Source organism: Apteryx mantelli, chromosome 1 (genome assembly GCF_036417845.1).
Source record: "Apteryx mantelli isolate bAptMan1 chromosome 1, bAptMan1.hap1, whole genome shotgun sequence".
In the NCBI taxonomy this organism is placed as follows: Eukaryota; Metazoa; Chordata; class Aves; order Apterygiformes; family Apterygidae; genus Apteryx; species Apteryx mantelli.
The window spans coordinates 166366188-166387147 of record NC_089978.1 but is presented as its reverse complement, the minus strand read 5'-3'; the positions used below and the strand labels follow the sequence as shown (position 1 = coordinate 166387147).

General features: G+C 47.8%; 1 protein-coding gene across 5 annotated transcripts in view; it reads right to left on the bottom strand.

The window, feature by feature from the left end:
- Positions 1 to 20960, bottom strand: part of ZC3H7B (zinc finger CCCH-type containing 7B) — a 48605-nt gene that overhangs the window by 11984 nt on the left and 15661 nt on the right. For 2 of the 5 annotated variants that reach the window (XM_067310554.1, XM_067310559.1), the window contains exons 8-17: positions 20114 to 20156; positions 14701 to 14960; positions 13462 to 13807; positions 12368 to 12477; positions 11334 to 11496; positions 11086 to 11247; positions 10205 to 10410; positions 9346 to 9446; positions 8469 to 8650; positions 5042 to 5127 (exon numbers count right to left, since the gene is read on the bottom strand). In XM_067310554.1, coding sequence (XP_067166655.1) covers positions 5042 to 5127; positions 8469 to 8650; positions 9346 to 9446; positions 10205 to 10410; positions 11086 to 11247; positions 11334 to 11496; positions 12368 to 12477; positions 13462 to 13807; positions 14701 to 14960; positions 20114 to 20156 — 1659 coding nt within the window. The remainder of the gene's footprint in view (positions 1 to 5041; positions 5128 to 8468; positions 8651 to 9345; positions 9447 to 10204; positions 10411 to 11085; positions 11248 to 11333; positions 11497 to 12367; positions 12478 to 13461; positions 13808 to 14700; positions 14961 to 20113; positions 20157 to 20960) is intronic. The other 3 variants (XM_067310563.1, XM_013947832.2, XM_067310571.1) reach the window with 2 other exon arrangements.

Genomic DNA, 20960 nt, shown 5'->3' with positions numbered 1-20960 from the left:
GCTACATAAGCTCTCAACTACCACTCTGCATCCTCCAGACCCAGTCTTTTAAAAAAGCAGATCTGACAAACAAAGGATCCTCCACCATGGTGAAAAACTAACCAGAGACTTGAGCTTTAATTGTGTTGACTACATGAGGCCATCACTGCTCCAAATGTCCCAGCAAGAGGACATTTCTAGAGAACCATCAGCTCTCTTAAAAAGCACCAGCAATTCCAGCCTATTCACCTGCAAGACACCTTTCTGGTGGCAACTGACACGTGATCCAGCTCGTCTGTCACCTTTCACCAATGCTGGCAACCAATAAAAACACAAAGCTGCAGGTTGAGCAGGGTTGAGACCTGGGATATTGCAGAGGGCAGCAAGCCTCACCAAAAATGTATTTACAGGGTGCCTCTCTTTCAAACACATGGCCTTTGAAAAGTGGTTTTAATCTCCACTTAGTCTCCAAAGAAAATTATTCTACAACTCAATGGCTCCAGAAGGCACCACAGATCAGAGATCAAGAAAGTGTTTCTCAGGTAATCCTGGTGATCTGGGCTGCTTTTCCACAAATTCTGGCAAAAATAGCCCCCTGCATGTCTTCATGAGAGTAATACAAACTGCTGGTCACCACAGGGCATGCATGCTTCCAGGGAATTAGGAGTAAAGAGAAAATCAAAGCTGCTGTTGTTGCTGCTACATGACTGTATTTGTAAAGGCAAGACACATACCTGGCAGGTTGCTGATAACTAACAGTGTGGAAAGCAGGATCACATGAGGCTCTGGCAGACAAAGCCAGGCAAAAGAGCCTCAGGCTGTGGCACCACCCCTTGTTATGAAGCCAGACAATATAGTGTTAGCTATGCACCATGGCAACCAAATAAATAAAAATCTTTGGCATGGCAGTTCTCCACTTCATGTTTCACAGAAAGCAACAGCCCCAGCACAGCCACTCACACTTCCCTTCTTAGATATTCTGAAACATTTTCTGGAGGAGCCACGAGTCCTTGGGGGACTATTTGAGGAGCCTGAGCTACTTGGCCACCTAACCGAGTGAACTGTACTTAGATGCAAGTATCCGTCATTAGAGAGAGGGGTTTTTATTTCCTCTCTATGCTTAAATTGCTAATTCTGAAGCTAATTTTGATGGGGGTTCTGCAGCTGGCTAGTAAGGTAAAACAGAACAGCCCCAATGGCTCTTGGAAGTCAGCCGAAGGATAAAAGCCCTCAATTCCCAGGGATGTGGCAGAGTTGACGGCACCCAGCTACCAATAACAGTCTTCTGATGCCTGCCTCTTCCATTCACAGCTACTGGGTTTACTCCTATATTGCAGCAGTCCCCAAACACTTCTCTGAGAGCCCTGCAAACATGTGGGACCGGATGTGAGATCAATGGTAGGTGCTTTGCAAGCGGAATATCTTCATCTTCCTTTTCTTGGTAGGTCTCCTGACCTGCACCATCATGGCTGCTGGATACCTGTATGCTGTCTGCCTCTTTTCTCCCCTGTGTGCCCCCATCTGCTGAGTCTGACTGACAGCTATGCCAGAGCACAGCAAAATCCCTGGGAGCGACTTTGCTTCTGAAGACCGGAAGGTGCCAAGTCAAGTGCAGATCACACAGAACAGTGGGAAGAAGGGGTCTGCTTTTACAGTACTCCTGGGAAGTTGTCTTTGCCAGGCAGCCAAGTTCGAAAGCTGGAGGGATGCTGAGAAAACTCTGAGTCATATGAGCCTGCTTGGACTGGAGAAAATAATAGCAAAAGTAAACTTTTCTCAACAGATCACATTATTCCTGCCCCCAGGGTCTTTGGCAGCAAGCCAACATCTCATGCTGGAGCCCAGCCCTCTGGCTGAGTATGTGCCAATGCCAAAGCCACGGTTTGCAGTTGCAAACACATATGGCTCTGACTGACTCTCTCCAGCTCCCTGCACGGTGCCAGTGCCCAGCTGTCAACTGCTACAGACAACCAATGGTGCAGCCAGTAGGCCCTTTCCCACCACACCAACAAGTCTGTTGCTTTGCCTCATCACAAAGCGAGGCCTTGGAAAGGCCAACAGTGCAGTCCAGCTCTGACAGGCATTTGTGGGGTGAAACCAGGCTTTGCCATGGGCCATGAACCCTGAACGCTGCCCAAATGGCACAGAACATATCTCTCTGCCCACTCCCTATGGGCAGATGCAGCAGGCACTGACATTTTTCTTCCTGATCCTCTGCCCCCCTGCAAGCCTCAACAGTCAGAAATGAAACCCTCATTCCTCCTGTACTAACCTGCCTAGGCCTCAAGTGCTTCAGAGGATGTGCTTGAAGGCCTGCTGTCTGAGAGACATTTTTTTCCACTAAGACTACAGTTAAAATATACAGATATTCCTAACAATACATACAAAGCAAACATATACAAAAATCTGAACATATATATAAACCTGAATAGCAGTTTGCTTCCCCACTGAAATGGAAAGAAACTCAGTACTTTTTAACAGCACTTTCCATGGGAGAGGATTGTAACACTGAGGCACTACACATTAGTGACTTGCATTATTCACATTTAACTGGTATAAAGTGACTGGGTTCCCCCATCTCAATTTTCCAGCTCTATACCAGCAAGAGCAATGCAAGGGAAACACTGACAATCCTCTTTTTCGTGCTTCCCTAGAAGCAAATTTGCTACGTGGGTCTAGGACAGCATCCTCACAGAAGCATGTCCCATATCTGAGATTTTTAACATGGACAGGCTATTCTGCTAAATGCCACTGCCCTTGCTGGGCTAGGCAATGGTCTGTGTTAGGCAGGAGGCTACACCAAATACACAGCGTGGCCCCATGAGCTGCATAAAACCAGACAAGAGAAGGGAGAAAATGAGTCATGATACTGCAGCAATGCTGCGGCTGGCACCACTGAACATGCCATCCTCACCCCTTGAACGAACCTTCAGCTTGGTGCCAACCATCTATCTACAGTTCACCTTCTCCTGTCCTTTTGGTACACCTGGATCAGGCCCAACAGGAGTGCTCCCACGGGCTCCAGAGAACAGTGAAAACCAGCCAAGAAGGGTAGATTCTCCAGCATGGATCTGCTGCTCCCAGGCCTTTGCCTAGCAGATTCCCCATCTCAGGGTCTTTAGGGCATTACACAAAGTTAGACAGCATGGCAAAAGCCAGGAAACAACGAATTAATGGCCTACCTCAGGAAACAACTTATTCTTCCAACAGCAGCACCTCCAGACAAAGGTGAATTTGAAGCTGCAAGGCTTACAGGAAAACAGTTGTCCAACTATCTTTTCTATCCCCAGACTCCACACAGAGAATGGCAAGACTGGAAAATGCAGGCAGATCCACAGCAGGCAGGACAGAACCAGTCACTAGACTCTGCTGATATAAATCCAACTATTGTCACTAAATGTGGCAGATTAATACTAAAATTTTCTCCACTGTGGAAATGCAGACAGTTGCCTCTGTCCCCATGCCAGGCTAGAAAGAGATCCTAGTCAATTCTGCCTGAATGGACCATTCGGATCATCTGAGCTCACTTTTCATATAACATAGGCTGTAGAAACTTGCCCCATACCTTTGGGATCAATCCTACAGCTTCCTGAGAGGCTAGAGCAAATTGCTTAGGAAGTCAGACAGCTTTGGGGACTAGAACTTGGTTGCTCTGGACAGCTACTGCTTCCCATTCCTCAGCCAGCACCTTCTCCCCTGGCCATTTCAGACCACAGGAGCAGTAATGGGATGTGCACATATGTCATCGAGGGTTTTTTCAAAGTTGGCTTCATCTCATGCAGCACAACCAGTAGATGGGTACAGAGCCTACTGCGAATATCAGTGCAGGTCACCTGAGTCCTTCCCATTGGGCTAAGCCATGCTGATTGCACCTGCTTTGCCCAGCCTCAGCTCCCTACAGCTTTCATAATACTTCTGCTGTCACATTGCCAGTCCAAAAAAACTGCCACGCATCATGTGGGTGGTTTACACCACGATCCTGCAAAACACCTCTACAAGGGTGCTCAAAAGCTGGACTCGGTGGCTGTCCCTGCAAAGGAAACTCTTGGGTGAGAGACCCCAAACAAAGATGAAACACCCTTTCTCTGACAGTGAGACACAGGCCTAGGGGTGGTGAGCTCAGGCCTTTGCAAGTGCAAAGAAAGCTGTCAGGTGGAAACGAGAGGGATTCACACTTTCCCCGCCACTTTGGAGGGGAGAGGGCTGCTCCTGCACCTCAGAGCTTGCTGGGAGGCATGAAGCTTCTCATCTCATTGGCCATATCTTTTGAAGGAAAACTCCTTGTTCTAATGGCAAAGCTGCTTTAGTTCAACCCAGGGCTGGGCTGGGCATCGTCTTCACTGGGCTCTGCTCCCACACTAGAGAACACCTCCTTCAGTGAAAAAGATGGTAAAACAGCACCACCCGTAACCAATAGGTTGGAAGAAAGCAAACAGAGAGGTGCCCTTTGCTTATAACTCACCTCTCCAGAGCAAGCTCTTGGCAGTGCCAGAGGGTGCAGCCAGCAGCATGTGCTCTCGTACCGAGAGACTGGTGGCACAAAGCAGACACAAAGCTCTCAGCCTTCTCCCGGCAAAGAGCCACGAAGATCTTTGATTAGCCTCAGGTGGTCCCTGAGCTGCAAGTTCCACCCACTCCTGTGTTCAGATTAGTCCTGTGTGTCATGAGTCATTTATTAAGAGGAACCATGCAAACTGCCGTATTGTCCCTTGGCCACTAAAGGGCAGCAGGACTTCTTTGATTTCCACACTGTGTGACCATGGTCCCCAAAGTCTCCTGGTTTCACTACCAGGCTACGGCAGAAAGCACCATTCTCCATGCCTTGCCCTCCCAACCCTGGCAGCTTGTCCCCACCACTGAACAGAGCAGATAAAACACTGCAAAACAAGGTACAAAGCTCATCACTAGCACAGCAAACAGGAAAGCTCTCAGCCGTCCTCCTCCTCAATGACCAGCCTGGTCTGCCTGTGACTCGTCAGGCACAACAGTGAGAAGAAAAGGGAGAGAAAGTGCTGGAATAGCAGGGAGCAAAACCAGGCTGCAAACCCTGGATGCGTCTTACCATGCTGTTGGCTGGTTTGCTAGCATGTGCCTCCATCTGCTGCCAATACTTCTTAGATTCCTGCACAATATCTTCATGGGTCATTCCTGGGAATAAGGCAGAGACATGACTGAACTATCCTGCTTTGGTCAACGTAAGAGATGAAGGGAAGGGTTGCAGAGCTTCTGGCACTGGGGCTTGGGAGCTCTTGTGTGGCTGACAAGTCTTGACAGTCCCACAGGTAACTTATGCACATGGGTTGTCAGGGGACCTGACACCACCACAGAATGTGTTCAAGCACAGGCTAGGGAATCTCCTAACTCCAGCACTCCTGCTTTTTCGCTTGAGCCAGGCAAGAGGGGAAGAGTTCAGCCACCAGGGCTCACTCAGATCTGGTGCTCTGCTCAGGCTGCATGCAAAGGACACAAATGTTGCCGATTCTTGACTAGGAATTAAGACCTTGACCAAGTCTTTCCCCCAAACCCAAATCAACAGATCCCACCTAGGGCCCTGAAGATAATGGTTTGTTACTGTTGATCTACTGTATATCAGAGTTTTTGCCACTGGCATGGGAGATTACAGATATCCCACTGTCTGAGATATCCAGCCTCTCCAAGACCCCAGAAGTCTCATCTAATTCGTGCTGGGATTAATTAGCCTGTTACATACTTCTGGTTGTGTGTGGGGTCACCAATCAACAAGTGAAGAGAAAATATGAAATTCAATCAAGACAAACACAAAGTGTGCCAAGGTAGCAAGGAAAGACAAAATGTGCAAAACCAACCAAGAAACAGCTGCTTGCACGTAACCTGCAGGGAAAGATCTACAAGGTCTCATGAATCAGCAAGGTAACATCAGCCAACAAACAAAACTATCAGAGATTATCTAAGGAATTAGCTCCCAATCAAATCAAGTGTTGAGGGAACAGCCCCTGCCAGCACAAACCCAGCTAGATGGGCACTAGGAATCTCAGAGCACTAAACAAGAGAAAAGTATGTAAGAGTAATAGAAACTCTGGCTGCTAATGGTGTGGATTGGCTCTGGTAGAGAAAAGCCATGTTATTTGAGTGCTATAAAGATCTGAGATGGCAGCCAGAAGAAACTGAGAAGTATCCTATAACTGTCAGCTGATGGCAACAAGTGGGGTGCTGAAGGCTGCCTTAATACAGCTCCCCTAGCACAGAGAGGCTATGAAGTCACTTGCTTTGTGTTCGCTAACAGCTTTTATTAAGGTGCCGTGTTCCTGAGGCATGGCACACAGATACAGTCCCTGATGTGGGAGCCCATATATTTCAGGTGATGGGGGACTACATGTGGCCAGCCCTGATCTGTACTTAGGGGACAAAAACTACAAGTCTGGGAAAACCATATAGAGAGTTAAAATGTGGCACTGGATCTCGAAGGGAAAGGGCCAAAGTAACCTCCATCTTCTCTGTTTTGCACACCTGTGCTGTGATCCTGGGGGTTCAGAACCAATGGCAGAACTGTATGCAGCTCTTGACAAAGAACTGAATTTCAAATTAAGTCCTCGGCATGTGACTGCCTTCTCCAGCTCCCAGAAATCCAAACTAACTCAACAAGGTCTAGAAATGTCATGCTTGGAAAAAAACCCTCCCGAAGATGAAAGGTTGTTTTCTAATACCCCATCTCCACAAAGCATGAATTGTCCCAAAGAGATGCTCTGAGAATTAAAAATCCCATGTGTTGACTACTTGTAACATTTTAGCATCTTTTGCAACATCATTGGTGAGGACAAAGACTCTGTGACTCCCACTGCTGGAAGAAGATAGCACAGTATGTTTGCGAACAGATGCAGTGAGCCAGGAAACAGTCCTGCCCTCCCACATGTTCAGCTCATGAGAACCTTTTCTCTGCTAGTACAATCCTTTATCACCAGGAACAATGCCACATGCCTTGTAAAAGCTCAAGTGTCTGTCTAACACAGCAGCCCACTGACTTAGAAATGGAAGATGCTAAGAATGACGCCCTGTTCCCATGCTTTCAGAGAAAATGGTGCCCAGGCCAAGCCCTCTGCTGCAATGTTAAAGCCTTCCCAGAGACTGGCCACAGCTACCTTTTGTCTCTATTTTCATAACCAGGGCTACAGTTAGGTAATAAACTACCAGCCCAGGAAGGAAAGCTCACAAGGAGAGCAGGCAGATATATATAACTCTGCGGAAAAACAAAAAGATGATGGTGCTCGGATTGTTAGAAAAGATGGGAATAAACACAAAGCCTACCGATCACCTTTGCAAGTAAACTCATAACTTGTTTCATCTTCTCAGCTTCCCCTTTGGAAGTCACTCATTCAAGGAAAGAAGGCAAGAGCAAAAATCTAATCTATTTCTCTTACAGGCTGAAGAGGAAGGGAGAGAAGAAATTTCCTTTTTTATGTACAGGGGGAGGGGAAGACAGCAAGGTGCCCAAAGTACTACAAGCAATCTCACAAGCATTTAGGCAAGTAGTCCTGGCCTACGGCTCTCAGGCAACATGTTGCCTGAGAAACTGGTGTAACTTAATTCTCTGTAGCCACAAGTAAGTGAGGCCAAACAGGAAGAGTAAAAGACGGCATCTGCCACAACATCTCATTTGTTCATCATTGTCACTCACAAGCCAAGCCGAGGCAGAGGACTGTACTGAAGTACAGTAGCAGGCACTTAAACAGTACGTGAAAGAAGCTGCCCCCAATTAAAGCAAGGAATGGCGAGAAGCATTCGTAACACCTTTTCTCTCTGAAGTGCTCCAATTACCATGCTGGGGCCTGCACTAAACAAGATGTCACAGTGAAAAAAGATCCGAGTAGCATTGTGGGTGGACCAACAAAAGCATCTACTCAGTCAACAGCAGGAGAAATCCTCGAGCGTGTCAGAGAGAGAAGACTGAAATTACTGGATATAGTGTCATTATATGAGTGACCTGAATATCATTTCTGTAATAGCCTCTTCAGAGGCAGTTTGTCAAAGGCTTTTTGGGAAAGGCAAAGTATCTTGTCATTTCCCACTCTTGGTGAACTTGTTCAGAGGAATTGGAGAGGCACAGTTTTCTTTTTATAACTGCTTTGTCACCTATGAGTTCTATGATTCTCACTGGGCCAGACTTTCATCCAGGGGCACAACTGCTATTTAGGGCCTTCCACAGGATTTAAACACCAAAACACCTTTGGTTATTCAGCTCTACCTAACAATCATTTCAACTTATGCAGCTAGTCCCAAAGGTAAGGTTTCCCAGTTTGCAATTTACAGTAGCACCAGTAGAGGGACAAAGAGCAAATTGTCTCACAGAACACCTGGGCCCTGTCTCTATCTCAGAGATGAAGTACATGTACACGAGAGTAACAGCTTTTCAGTGCTCCCAAAACACCCTGTTTCTCTCCCAGCTGGTCCCATGCACACGCTGGAGAAAACTTGGGTATATGCACCACCAGCCCTGCACCCAGAGCCACACTCACCTGAATATTGCTGCAGCAGCCAGACCTTGAGCTCGATGAAACTATGAGCAAAGTGGCAACTGTCCTCCCGCAGGCAGCCATAACGCACCTCGTGTCGGCACACGTCGAACTGGAAGTGCTCTTGGAACTGGCGGATCTTGGAGTACTTCAAGGAGGTGGAACGCACAATGTGGACTAGACACCTGCAGCCAAGCCGGAGAAATATGAAGCATCAGTGGACTGAATCTTCACCCCTTCCTCCTTACATCTGACTTCCACACATTCAACCAGGCAGGCAACAAATACAGAAAAATCAATGCTGGCAGAGGTGAACTCCCACTGCAAAAACCAAACTCCTTCCTGCCCCCTCTGTAGCAAGATAGATAGATATTTTCAATCTCCCCAGCCTACAGGTGATGTCCTGCTCAAGTTCAGAGATAAGACACATTTCAAAACATGCAGCAAAGACACCAACTCATCTGGCTCAGGAAGTCCCCAAGTCTCAAGTTGCCAGGAGCCAGAAGGGGTTGTATTACTGAGTACTTGACATGTTTCTTATACCCATTTTTCTAAACATTCATTACCAGCCAGTAAGAAGCAGGATCCAGAGCTAAAGGATCTTTGGTTTGACCTTTATGTAAAGGCCAAACTCAAAGCCAAATTAAGTCAATGGAAAACTTAGATTGACCCCAAAGGGCTTTGCTCATGCCTTAAATCCCTCAGCACCAGGAGCAAACATGCAGAGTGAAGCATACCACGCTATTTATCATGCTTTGAGCTGCCCTATGATGGGAACCCATGGGCAGAAAAGAAAGAAAGAAAGAAACCATGGCCCTGGAGTTAAACTGGCTGGACACATGAGAGATTGCTCCCATCAACACAAGCAATGTTCACTCACTTGTTGTCATGGAAACTGTGTTTGGCAGAAAGGTTGGAGCAGACAGATGGTGTGTCCTTGGTCCCTTTGCTGATAATCCGGGGTTTGCTGTCAAAGCAAATCTGAGAAGAGAAAAATTAGCATGCTGGGAAAATCTTAGAGAGAAGTGAACCAGAGTCATTTTGCTTGGGAGGGGAAGAAGAACCAGAGCCAGCCTATTCTAATGTTCAAAGTTAGAACAAGCCTGGTGAAAACTTAGTGGTAGGGCTTTAAAATATAGTAAGTGTATTTTTGGAAAAGTTTCAGGATAACATTTTTGGCTTATTCTCAACAATATTTTCCATTGCGGTTGGGAAAATTTTGGTCAGATCCACATATTCTTTCCCAGTTGGCCATCAGAGCAAGAACAAGGGAAACGATGGGGAGAAATGAAAGAACAGCCAGTTCACAGCAAGAGAACATGTCCCTTTACATCTAACACTGCCAGCCCGGGGAACTCACTGCTGCTGAGTGTTAAGAGAGAAAGAGCCAATCCTTCACCGATTCAGTCAGTGGCTCAGCAGTGGCTTACACCAGGATAACAGCAATGTATACCAGGCGGGAAGTTGTTGCCTTATGGGGTTCTGATTTTTTTAAAAAATTACACTTCAAAGCAATATCTCAAGATAGAAGAAAAGACAGGTAGTTAAACGCCATGTGGCTGTGTGCACCCCATTTAGCTGCAGAGGTAAGGAAGGAAACTATCTTCTTTTTCTTACACTACTGCATCCATCGCTCTTTGCCCTTCTGGAAGCAGGGCACTGGCTGCAACGTATCAACAGTCCAGATGCACACTGAGGAGACGATGAAGAGTGCCTGCTCCCTCCCCCTAGCTCTGTACCTCACAGAGGAAGGTGAAGATGCCCTGATGTTCCTTCAGGAGCTTGGCAATGGTGAGATTGCTCTGCTTGATCCCACCTAGCGGGTCAAAGAGGAGGTCACGGTTGAGGGTCCCCTTCCTCTCCTCAGTCCACACATCGATCTCCTCCTGGTGGTACGCGAAGGTGCAGTTATCCCCGTACTTACAGTCCTGCTTGTTAAGCATATCTACAAAGCAACAAACAGCACACACCACCACACAGGGAGGGTGGCCCAGTCAGAAACTAAGCTCTCTCTCGTCTTCTCCCACTGCCCACACCTCACAAGAAGCTGAAAGCAAGAAAACAGAGGGTTGTTTTTTTTTTTTTTAAAGATGCCCCTCACTCCCCCCCTCCCAAGTAGGTCTACACCAGGACACTTGGGGAAGTCAATCCAAACTAATGAACAGTAAAAATTTGAAGCAGATTCCATCTGTTTTGAAAACTGTTTCAAAATGGAGGCCTGCTTTAATTCAGTGTCTGGCCAGGGACACACTGTGGTTTAATCAACCCTTTTTGGGGTTTGCCCAAAAAGACTGGCAGATTAAGTTGCCCAGCACAGATGAGCCCTGTTATCTTGACTCTTGCATTCTCCCCACCTCATTAGGTGACACTGCCTCAGAGACCAGTTTGGTCACATCTTATGCACATACCAAGGGATGGGCTGGAGCAGAGGAGCAGGCAGAGAGAGCTTTTCCCAAGGCAGAATCAAAGCCCTGCCGGGGTGAGGGGGGGGGCTAATGATGGAAGAGGAAAACCCCAAAGGCAGCAGGTGATCCCCACTGGAAGTCCCCTCCCAGCCTTCACTGGCATGCACCTTACAGCCCCTGCCCAGCCACTGACAGCCCTATCCCCTCCAGATCACCTTTGCACAGGTAATAGGATCCTACAAAGTTGGTTTTGGTGGGGCGAGGACGGATCCTCTTCCAGGTCTTGTCTTCAGAGCTCTTCAGCCTGCCCAGCAGGATGTCCCGTTTGCACTTGTGCTCCAAGCCTTCCCGGTAGGTATAATCACCAGCCTTGGGCCCTGCAAGAGAGAAGGACCCCATCAGCTGGGGCAAGGGCAAACCCCAACCAGGGCTAATGCTCTGGGTGACACAGCAAATGCATTACCTGTTTTGGGGTAGCAGATATGACAGGCTTGTTTGAAGATGTGAGTGGATGCCAGGGGGTTCTTCACCAGCAGGGCTGTGTTGGGCATTACTGGTTCTGCCTGGGACAGTAGGTGCTCAGTGACTTTAGGAACAGCCGGGTGATTCACTCCACCTAGGCTGACCTGAAAAAAAACATATACCCCTCTCTCCTAAGCTCTGCAACCACATGGGTAAGAAAGACCCCCTTTCCAACTCTACACCCCATTCCAGTCTCCCAACAACCTTCCTCATTTTCACCCTCAAAATGTTGACATCTGAGATAACATCTCCAAAAGAGCTGCGTGCAATTTTTTCAAAGATAACAATGTGGGACATTCTCTTCAAAGAGATGCCCCTTTCTTTCTCAGTAAGGGACAACAGTTTTCCACTGTCAGTCACGGAACACAATGGCCCTCCCTTCCCATTCCTTCCATCACAACCAGCTCTTCATTTGAAGACTCTCAATCTAACCCTACCCAAACCTGGGTGAAAAGAACCGCTTATCAAGTTAGTCTTCATGAAGCAGATGAAACTGAGAAGAACAGAGACCTTGCTCTACAGTGACATAATGGCAATAGCAGAATGACAGAAACCTGAGAAGAATAATTCTTGTTCCAAACTGGCTAACCAGGGAATAGCTCTCTCCCTTACCCTCCAGACTGGAGACAGGGGACAAGGGCAGAACACTACATCTGGAAAAGCCTTCTCATGGGGGCAGAGAGGAGCAAAGAATCTCACTAGTCTTAAGACGAAGCTGGCTTACAGTGCCTCATCCTTCAGTGCTATGCGGCTGCCAAACATATCAGGACACTGGCCTCCAAGACCCCCTGTTGATCCTACAACTGAATTTACATCGCCAATATGCTGGAGTTACAGATAAAAGATGGAACAAGTGTCTTTCTGCTGCCTCTGGGGAAGTCTTTACCTGCCTCGCCACAAGATGGGAGGCAACACTCACTAGGGCAGGTTAAGAAGAGGGGCCCAAATTACCTACATCACCCAAGTCACTACTACCTTGGCTCCAGGGCACCTTGGGACATCAGCATGAGGAAGCTGCTCACTCACCACGGGGGATGGTTTTTGGCTGCCAGGTGGGTGTCGCAGTTCCTGAGGGCTGGTTTCTTCTGGACAAATGAAGAGAAAAAGAAAATTCCACAAAACAAAAACAATCATTTCACTTTCAGAAGTTGTTCTACTCGCAGAAAGACAAACAACTGCTTGTGAAATCCATTTGCTTTATTTATTTCATAACTTTTTAGTATTTTTCCCCAAGCCATCCATCTAAGTCTTGAAAGAGTCCAGGAAGAACACTCTTGTCCTCCAAACCTCACTGAACCCATTTCCAAGCTGACTGCATTTCCAAGGCAGCAGCTCTGAGTTTGCCCAATCCTGAGGCAAATCTGAGCCTACTTTGAGGTGAGTGGCCAATCTCTGTTCCTCTCAAAATATTTTTGCTGGCAACATGCAATGTTGGGCATGACCCAGCCAAGAAGCTTGCCTTCCCTCCTGGGACAGGAAGGGACCTGCTCCTTAACCACCACCCCTGTACAGCTTGGTTCCTTGTGACATGAGAGTGCAGTGCCCCTTGTGACAGGACACCCACTGCCCTGAAACCTGGAATGGGAGAGACCTCCTAGACCTTAGCCTCTGCCATTCTGCCCACTGCAAGAAGGTCCTACATCACGTAAAACCCTTACCAGGATTTTGCCCGTTTGGTCCAAAATGATATAGAGTCATTTGGGGAGGGTAGAGGAATCACCTCATGGTCTAGCAAATTTTGCCAAGGGAAGTACCCTGGATACCAAACCAGGATTAGACCTCATTGTTCATCATTATATACCTTTGACATTCTTTTCTTCTCTGAGATTTCACACCCTGCATGTACTGGTTGTCTGGGATGACACACCCATAGACCTTCTCATTATCACTGAGCTGGACATATTCAGCTGCTCTGTCCAAGACAATTCTCTGCCCTCTACGATTTGTACTCCTGTTCTGCAGCACTGGCAGACAAAGGTGTATGACAGACTTCTCAGCACTCAAGGAAATAACTTTGGCATGCATCCATAGATAAAACAGCACAACCTTCCCCCCTGCCCCACACCTACCAATGGCAAAGGAATCCAAGGCATCCAGCGATCCTCTAGTCCCAAAGGAGTCTAGGGCATCAAGCCGTGAGTCTGTGTAGGGGAGCAGATCCAGGGAATCCAGAGAATCTAAGGTGGAGCCACCACTTCCCCCCGGCGGGGGCTCGAAGGCATCCAGGACAGAGGAGGAGGAGAGCTGCTTGGTGGGATCCATCACCAGGCCGAAGGAGGCAGGTGGCAGTGGGGTGGAGACAGGGATGCTGGCTGTCACAACTGGGGGCAGCAGTGGGGTTCCCCCCGGAAACACAGGAATCAGCTGGGGCATCTCTGTTGGCAGGTTGGTGGGAATGGTGCCCTGAACCAGAGACTTCAGGGAATTGGGAAAGGGGAAGATAAACAGCATGTTAAAAATGAGGAGCAGAGAATGAGTGCACAGAGCACAGAGAGAGCAAGAGGCTCCCACTCAAGAGCACACTGTATTATCTGGAGAAAAGGATGCCCAACAGCAACATCTGCCCGCCATCTTCCCACAGATCTTCCAATCTATCTACACTGCAAACAGTCTGCACCAAGGTCTCTGAGGAGGTGTCAGGCTACCTGAGCTAGTCAGTCTGCCAGGCAGCTCTGTGCTGAGCACTTGAAGCAGCTCAGGTTGAGCAACAGTACAGCTGAGCACACACAGCACGGAGGTCACAGTAATGACCATTGCTCTTGGCACCTCTCAGAAGAGCTTTTCGGCTCAAGAGGCTTCCTGCATGGATATGATTATATTGCTTTCAGACTCAAGCTGGCTCACAGAACTTCAGTAACACTGGCAACTAAAATCCAGCAAAAGCATCAATACAGATTGTCTCTACAGCACACAGACCTGCTTGAAGAGCTCAGGCTGAATGCAGCCTGCACAAAATACTAGGCAATTAGATCAGCTTTCCTGTTGCAGCACACTCATTTCTACCTTCACACCTGTTTCAAATCCACAGATACCAGGAGCCAGGGAGAAGGTGGTGATGGGTGAGGGCTACCTTGAGTACCTTTTGAGGGGCAGCTCCATGTAGCTGTATGTGCCACACAGCAAAGAAGGCTTGGAGGGGGCCTCTTTAGATACTCACAAGCCCGTTGCAGAAATAAAGGAAGGAGTGAATAAGTTTTGCCAGAGGAACAGCTAGGAGGAAAGAGTAACAGAGAGAGGCAGCATATACACATGCTCCAAGGACCTATTTGGAACAAAAAGCAAGCGACTCGTGCAGCGCCCACTCTTACTAGAGGGTACTGTGATCCCTCAGCGAGGGAGTCAAGGAGGGAGTCCAGTTCTTCCCCAATGATGTCACCATCTGTGAAGTCCTCCACGCTTTCAGGCACTGGCAGGGACACGCAGTCTGAAGATGGGAGCAAGCTGGCAGCAGGGAGTGAGGTAGGCAGGCCCTTCGCATCTGAGTCGGAGGGCAAAGGGGCCAACCCTTCGCTCATGGGGATGGAGGCGGCCACAGGAGCCGAGAGGCACTGCAGGTCCATAGAGCAGTCTGTGATGGGGGAGAAAGAGAGGGTCATCCAGGAGAGCCTCTTGCAGGGGGCAAGCAGAGTGTGGCCTGGCAAAAACAGTACTGCACAGCTCCATCAAGTCACAAACACCAAGAATGTCCAGCTTTCAGAGAGAAGGGACTCTGGTTTCAAGAGTTCTTCCCCTTTGATTTTGGTTCTCAATCTCCATTGGCTCATCAATAGACAAAATATGCTCTAAGGGTCAGTGCACAGACCCACTGTCATGATTTGGTGACCACATACAGCAACCACAAGTCAGCACAAAGCCTGTGGCTAATCAGTTACTGAATTTGCTATGGCCAGGACTGAAGGCCTGGGGCACAGAACCCAATTTCTCTGTAACCCACCATCTGGTGTTTTCTTTAACATTCCTCACTGATGCATTTGGTAGACATCACTGCCTTCTCTGCTCCTTGGAGCTTCAATATCTCAACTGAAAATTTGTTACCCACGCACCCTCTCTGAACCCTCAGGCATCCTAAATCGCAGAAGATAAAAACACAAGGTGCTGCTGAAAAGAGAGGCAAAAAAATCGGGAGCTCAGACCAGTTTGTGCTGATACTGTGTCCCCAACAAACCTTGGCAGACTCGCAGAGCTGTCTTTACCCAAGTAAATTCCCTGCTCTTGAGTGCCTCCATATGTCTATGGGCGGCAGACTGCTACCCACACTGCCCCCAACATCTCAGTTAGCAAACGTCCCCTCCTGAACTTGTTTGAGCAAGAGTGGGGGGAATTTTTCCTAAGGCTTCCTTAGCTCTCTGGTGGAACACTACTGAAAAGCTAAGACGTTCCCAACATGCAAAATAAACCTCTGTTAAGTGAAGTTAAGGTTACAAGCACGTGTTCTTCACAGAAGAGCATTTTATTCTCCAAAAAAATTATAGGTTAAAAAAAAAGTTCAAATGTTAGAAATTCCAGAAACGCAGCGTTATGTTTGCAGTTCTCAAACCAAGCACCCAAACTACCTTAATTCTGCCCCTGTGCAGATGTCCTGGAATAAAAGAACAGAAATCAGAAAAAGATGCTACCTGCTCCACCCATGTAGCAGTGGTTGCACTGTAGCTGTGATGGTCTAAGGCTATAAGCAAGACAAAAATTTGGAGGGAGAGGCAATAGCTTTTATGAGAGAAACTGGTTAAAAAAAAGAAAGAAACTAGACAAGCTTCTGAACACACAAATCTCAGTCCAACAAGAGATACTGCTTTCCTGTCTATACAAGCTCTGTTTTCTGAGCCACCATGAGAACTCAGTTATTCTCTTCCAACTCTGAGTGAGCAAGCCATGTTGCTGGCCTATACACTCCGTGTTCACTGACTAGGGACTATGCTGATGCCATGCTTAGAGAGAGCTCAGCAAATCCCCAATTCTTGCAAATCCCCAAGTCCTGCACAAAATGACAGCAGGAGCTGAGATACACATTGGAGCCACCTTACCTCTAACCCCGCCGGGAGCACCCTGCAGCCCCCTTCAACCTTTCCGCCTCCATTTGCCATGACCAGTGCATGTGGATGGGCAGGGGCAGCTCTGCACAGCCAAGGTCACTGTGCAAGGCACCAGAGGCCACGCTGTGACAAAAGGCAGGGGAAGCAGCTGGAAACGGCAAGCGACAAATACTGAATCCCTCTCCAGAATCTCATGAGTGTGATCAAATGAAAGCACATGTTGTATCTTAAGGGATCCAGCTCAGTTTTCCAGTGCTGCAGCAGGGCACATTTACCACAGGCAGCAGCTCAGAAGAAGGCCAGAAACCTCCCTGGTTATGCAGGCCAAGCTGTCCCTCAAATCAGGTTCAGCTCCGGCCTCATGCCCCCTTTGCTATGACTTCTGCTCTGCTCAGCTCATCTCCCTTCAGCACGGACTCCAGCTGGGCTCGGAAGCTAGTCATTTAGCTTCCCCTCGGTGCTGGCTTCATCACTGGTAGTTCAGCCAGATTTCCCTCAGTACAAAAGGACGGCTTGTGCCTTCCCATTTTTTCAGATGTTTGAATCCGGAGTACTGTCGAGATCCCTCCAGGGGCCAAGGAGTAGTTCAGGACACACTAGAAGGGCCAGGGAGGAGCAAAGGGGCTCACAATAACATGGCCTCAAAGGATCCAGAAGTTTCAACCTTCTCTGAGGAATGAATGAGGCTCTTCAGTTCCCAGTCAGACCGGGAAGCAGAGAGAGAGGCCCTCATGCACCCTAAGAGGCTAAAAGCCCTGAAAATCTGAAAGCATGGTAGAAAGGCACAGAGACATGGTATCCCCTGCACCTCAGTGCATGTGAAGGGCAAGGGGAAAAGAGGACCAACAGATTCCACAATGAACAAGGGGAAGAGCAGGGACGACTGTTTCCCTCTCTCTGACCATCCAAACCCTTGCTGCCCTTTCACAGAATCACAGAATCACAGAATCGCTGAGGTTGGAAGGGACCTCTGGAGATCATCTAGTCCAACCCCCCTGCTCAAGCAGGGTCACCTGGAGCACATTGCACAGGATCGCGTCCAGGCGGCTTTTGAATATCTCCAGAGAAGGAGACTCCACAACCTCTCTGGGCAACCTGTTCCAGTGCTCTGTCACCCTCACAGTGAAAAAGTTTTTCCTCATGTTCAGATGGAAGTGTCTGTGTTTCAGTTTGTGCCCATTGCCTCGCGTCCTGTCGCTGGGCACCACTGAAAAGAGTCTGGTCCCATCCTCTCGACACCCTCCCTTCACATACTTGTACACATTGATAAGATCTCCTCTCAGCCTTCTCTTCTCCAAGCTAAACAGGCCAAGCTCCCTCAGCCTTTCCTCATAAGAGAGATGCTCCAGTCCCCTAATCATCTTTGTGGCCCTTCGCTGGACTTGCTCCAGTAGTGCCACATCCCTCTTGTACTGGGGAGCCCAGAACTGGACGCAGTACTCCAGATGTGGCCTCACCAGGGCTGAGTAGAGGGGGAGAATCACCTCCCTCGACCTGCTGGCAACACTCTTCCTGATGCACCCCAGGATACCATTGGCCTTCTTGGCCACAAGGGCACATTGCTGCCTCATGCTTAACTTGGTGTCCACCAGCACTCCCAGGTCCTTCTCCGCAGAGCTGCTTTCCAGCAGGTCAACCCCCAACCTGTACTGGTGCCTGGGGTTATTCCTCCCCAGGTGCAGGACTCTGCACTTCCCTTTGTTGAACTTCATGAGGTTCCTCTCTGCCCACCTCTCCAGCCTGTCCAGGTCTCTCTGAATGGCAGCACAGCCCTCTGGTGTATCGGCCACTCCTCCCAGTTTTGTATCGTCAGCAAACTTGCTGAGGGTGCACTCTGTGCCTTCATCCAGGTCATTGATGAAGAAGTTGAACAAGACTGGACCCAGTACTGACCCCTGGGGGACACCGCTAGCTACAGGCCTCCAACTAGACTCTGTGCCACTGATCACAAAGTCACTTTCAGCCACTTCCTCTCCAATCCCATCTCCTCCACTACCCCTCCTTTCCCATTCCTGCCTTTCTCAGGACTCCTCCATCTACTGATCCCACTCACCAGCCACCATGCCCATGTGTTATATACTCTTTTTCCAAAAAGCCCACGCACCTCCTGCACTCACCTAACATTTGTTTCAACTGAAAAAAAAACCAGCCGTCTTTGATGGGCAGGTCACAGGCACACACCTGCCTTCCTTCCCCACTCTCTCTTTCTGCCAGTGCTGTGACACTAAACCCCACATATTTTTATAAGCTCAGTGAAGGTCTTGTCCACCCATTCCCCCAAACCACCCAGCTCCTGCCAAAACTAGCAGAAAGCCTCTCGGGCCATGTCCACACTTTGTAGGTTGTTTGGCCACTTACCTGCCTAACTCAGAGAGGTAAGTACAGTGCTTTTAAAAGCCTTGTTTCTAGCTCTGCTTCCCAAAATGACAGCGATTCTCCAGTGCAATAGCTGGCCAAGGCCATGCTGAGGCAGATCTGAGCATTTACCTGTGCAGGGCAGGGCTGAGTGACTCAGTCAGCCTCAAGAAAAGCATGGGCAAAGGAGTTTCAGGAATTTGCATCTCAAAAAAGCCTTTGCTCAAATATGTTTGAATGTGGGACAGTCAAGGTACCCTGCATCCACAGCCCTCTTCATGGCACACCAAATCTGAGGGCAACGGGACGAAGCATAAGATAGTTTCAGTGTCTTTGAAAATATCTCCTAGCAGTAAAGCTTCTCTCTGCCTGAACTACACAGGAGCTGGCATGCTGCTCTTATACAAAATCCTGATTAGACAAAGAGCTTACTGGAAGCAGTCCTTCATCACTCTACAATAAAAGTCCAGTTCATCTTGGTACAGCAAGATGATGTGAAATACTCTCCTTGTTTCACCAAACTGGGTCTCATGATTGCACTCAGTTACTGAATTGGCATTCAAGAGAGAACTAACATGTTTTCTAAAATAGACATCAAAACACCCCAATTATGAAATTAGGGTCTTTCTATAAAAAGAGCAATAGCTAATGCAGTGGTAAATCTTCATACTTAACACTGCAGCTGTCTTTTAAAGGAGCAAAGACTGACGCGCTCCGAGGCACCATTTAAATGTGCCAGCACACAACGAAGGGCAAAACACAGCTTTCTACAGGGGCAGAGTTAAGGTCACTTGTTTTCCGGCATGAGAAAAGCAACCACGTATCCCCCATTCTGCTCCTTCTAGGTTCCTAACAGAGAACATGGCTCTCCTTGGATCCCTCCCAACTCCCTTTGATTTCCTCCATCTCAACTTCTTGGAGGACAGTATGCACGCAGCACACAAACAGTGGCCTACAACCTTAACTTCACTTTATCTGTATAGTTCTGGTTGGGAGTTTAAAGCAGAATCTCACTTTGCTGAGACCAGCTTTAGGAAAGCACCACTGGTGGGAGCCATGTACCTCAGCAGACTCTTTTAATTCCCAAAGGTGTCTCTCACTGGGCCTGGATGAAAAGCTTTTCTGTCAGAGGTACTAATAGGTAAGCATCTGCTTTGACTCATTTTCGCCTCAGACAGTGTCTCAGTAGCTGACCATGAATTTGGAAGAAGCAAGGAAAAAACATCTGAGTTAACAACAAGCCCACACGCATGAAGATGATGAACCTCTCAGACCTTCCAGCCTGGTCAGATACCTTACCGAAGCCACAAAAATCAGAGAGGAGAAATGTCTTTACCTGTTTCAATGTCATCTATCGAACCCAATCCATTGGAAGTGGTCTGCAAAGATGGTGTAGGGAAAGCAAAAAAAATTATCACCAGAAGTTCATCTTTTAAAAGATATTCACACTTCACAGATGACCCTTTACTACTCCCAAATGTCTCTGGCTCTTTCTTTTCCTTTATTGCCTCTTTCAGTGCAAGAGCCATAAAACCAACAAACTAAAAGGCCATTAATCCAAACAGCTTATTCATTTTTACCTCCAGCAGTGGCCAAACCCTGTTGCTGCACAGGAATACCAACTCTGCATAACATCCAACCATGTGAGCAAATCTGTACATAGAATTGGTTTTTTCACATGTGGATGAAAATACCATATCCCAAATCCCAGGACAAATCAATCAGTCAGTCCCATGCAGTGTGAGATCTGATTAGCCTGATCTTACACAACGCTCCTTTTCTTAGTTCACATATTTTGCAATCTAATAACCACAAACTTTTACAGCAAACTCAAAACAGGAAAAGGTTTTCGCCAAAACAACTGCTGACTTGGAGCTCCAGGCAAGGAATAAAATAAGCCCATATTTTACAGAAACATAAACAGGGGCAAGTATGCATGCTTTTGGCTTAAATTTATAAAGGTACTAGAAAAGCATTACATTCAAACTAATGCATCTACTGCAGTAGTTTTTGCAACCTATAGTTTTTGCAGTATTTTCACTTGTAGAAAGAAATATTTTCAAATCAAAAACTAGGCACAACTATAAAAGAAAGGTGACTTGTTCTGCTACAAAGATGCAAAGGCAGGTCACTGAACAGCGGCATGTAAATTGATTCTCTACTATCCCATCTTGTACCAAATG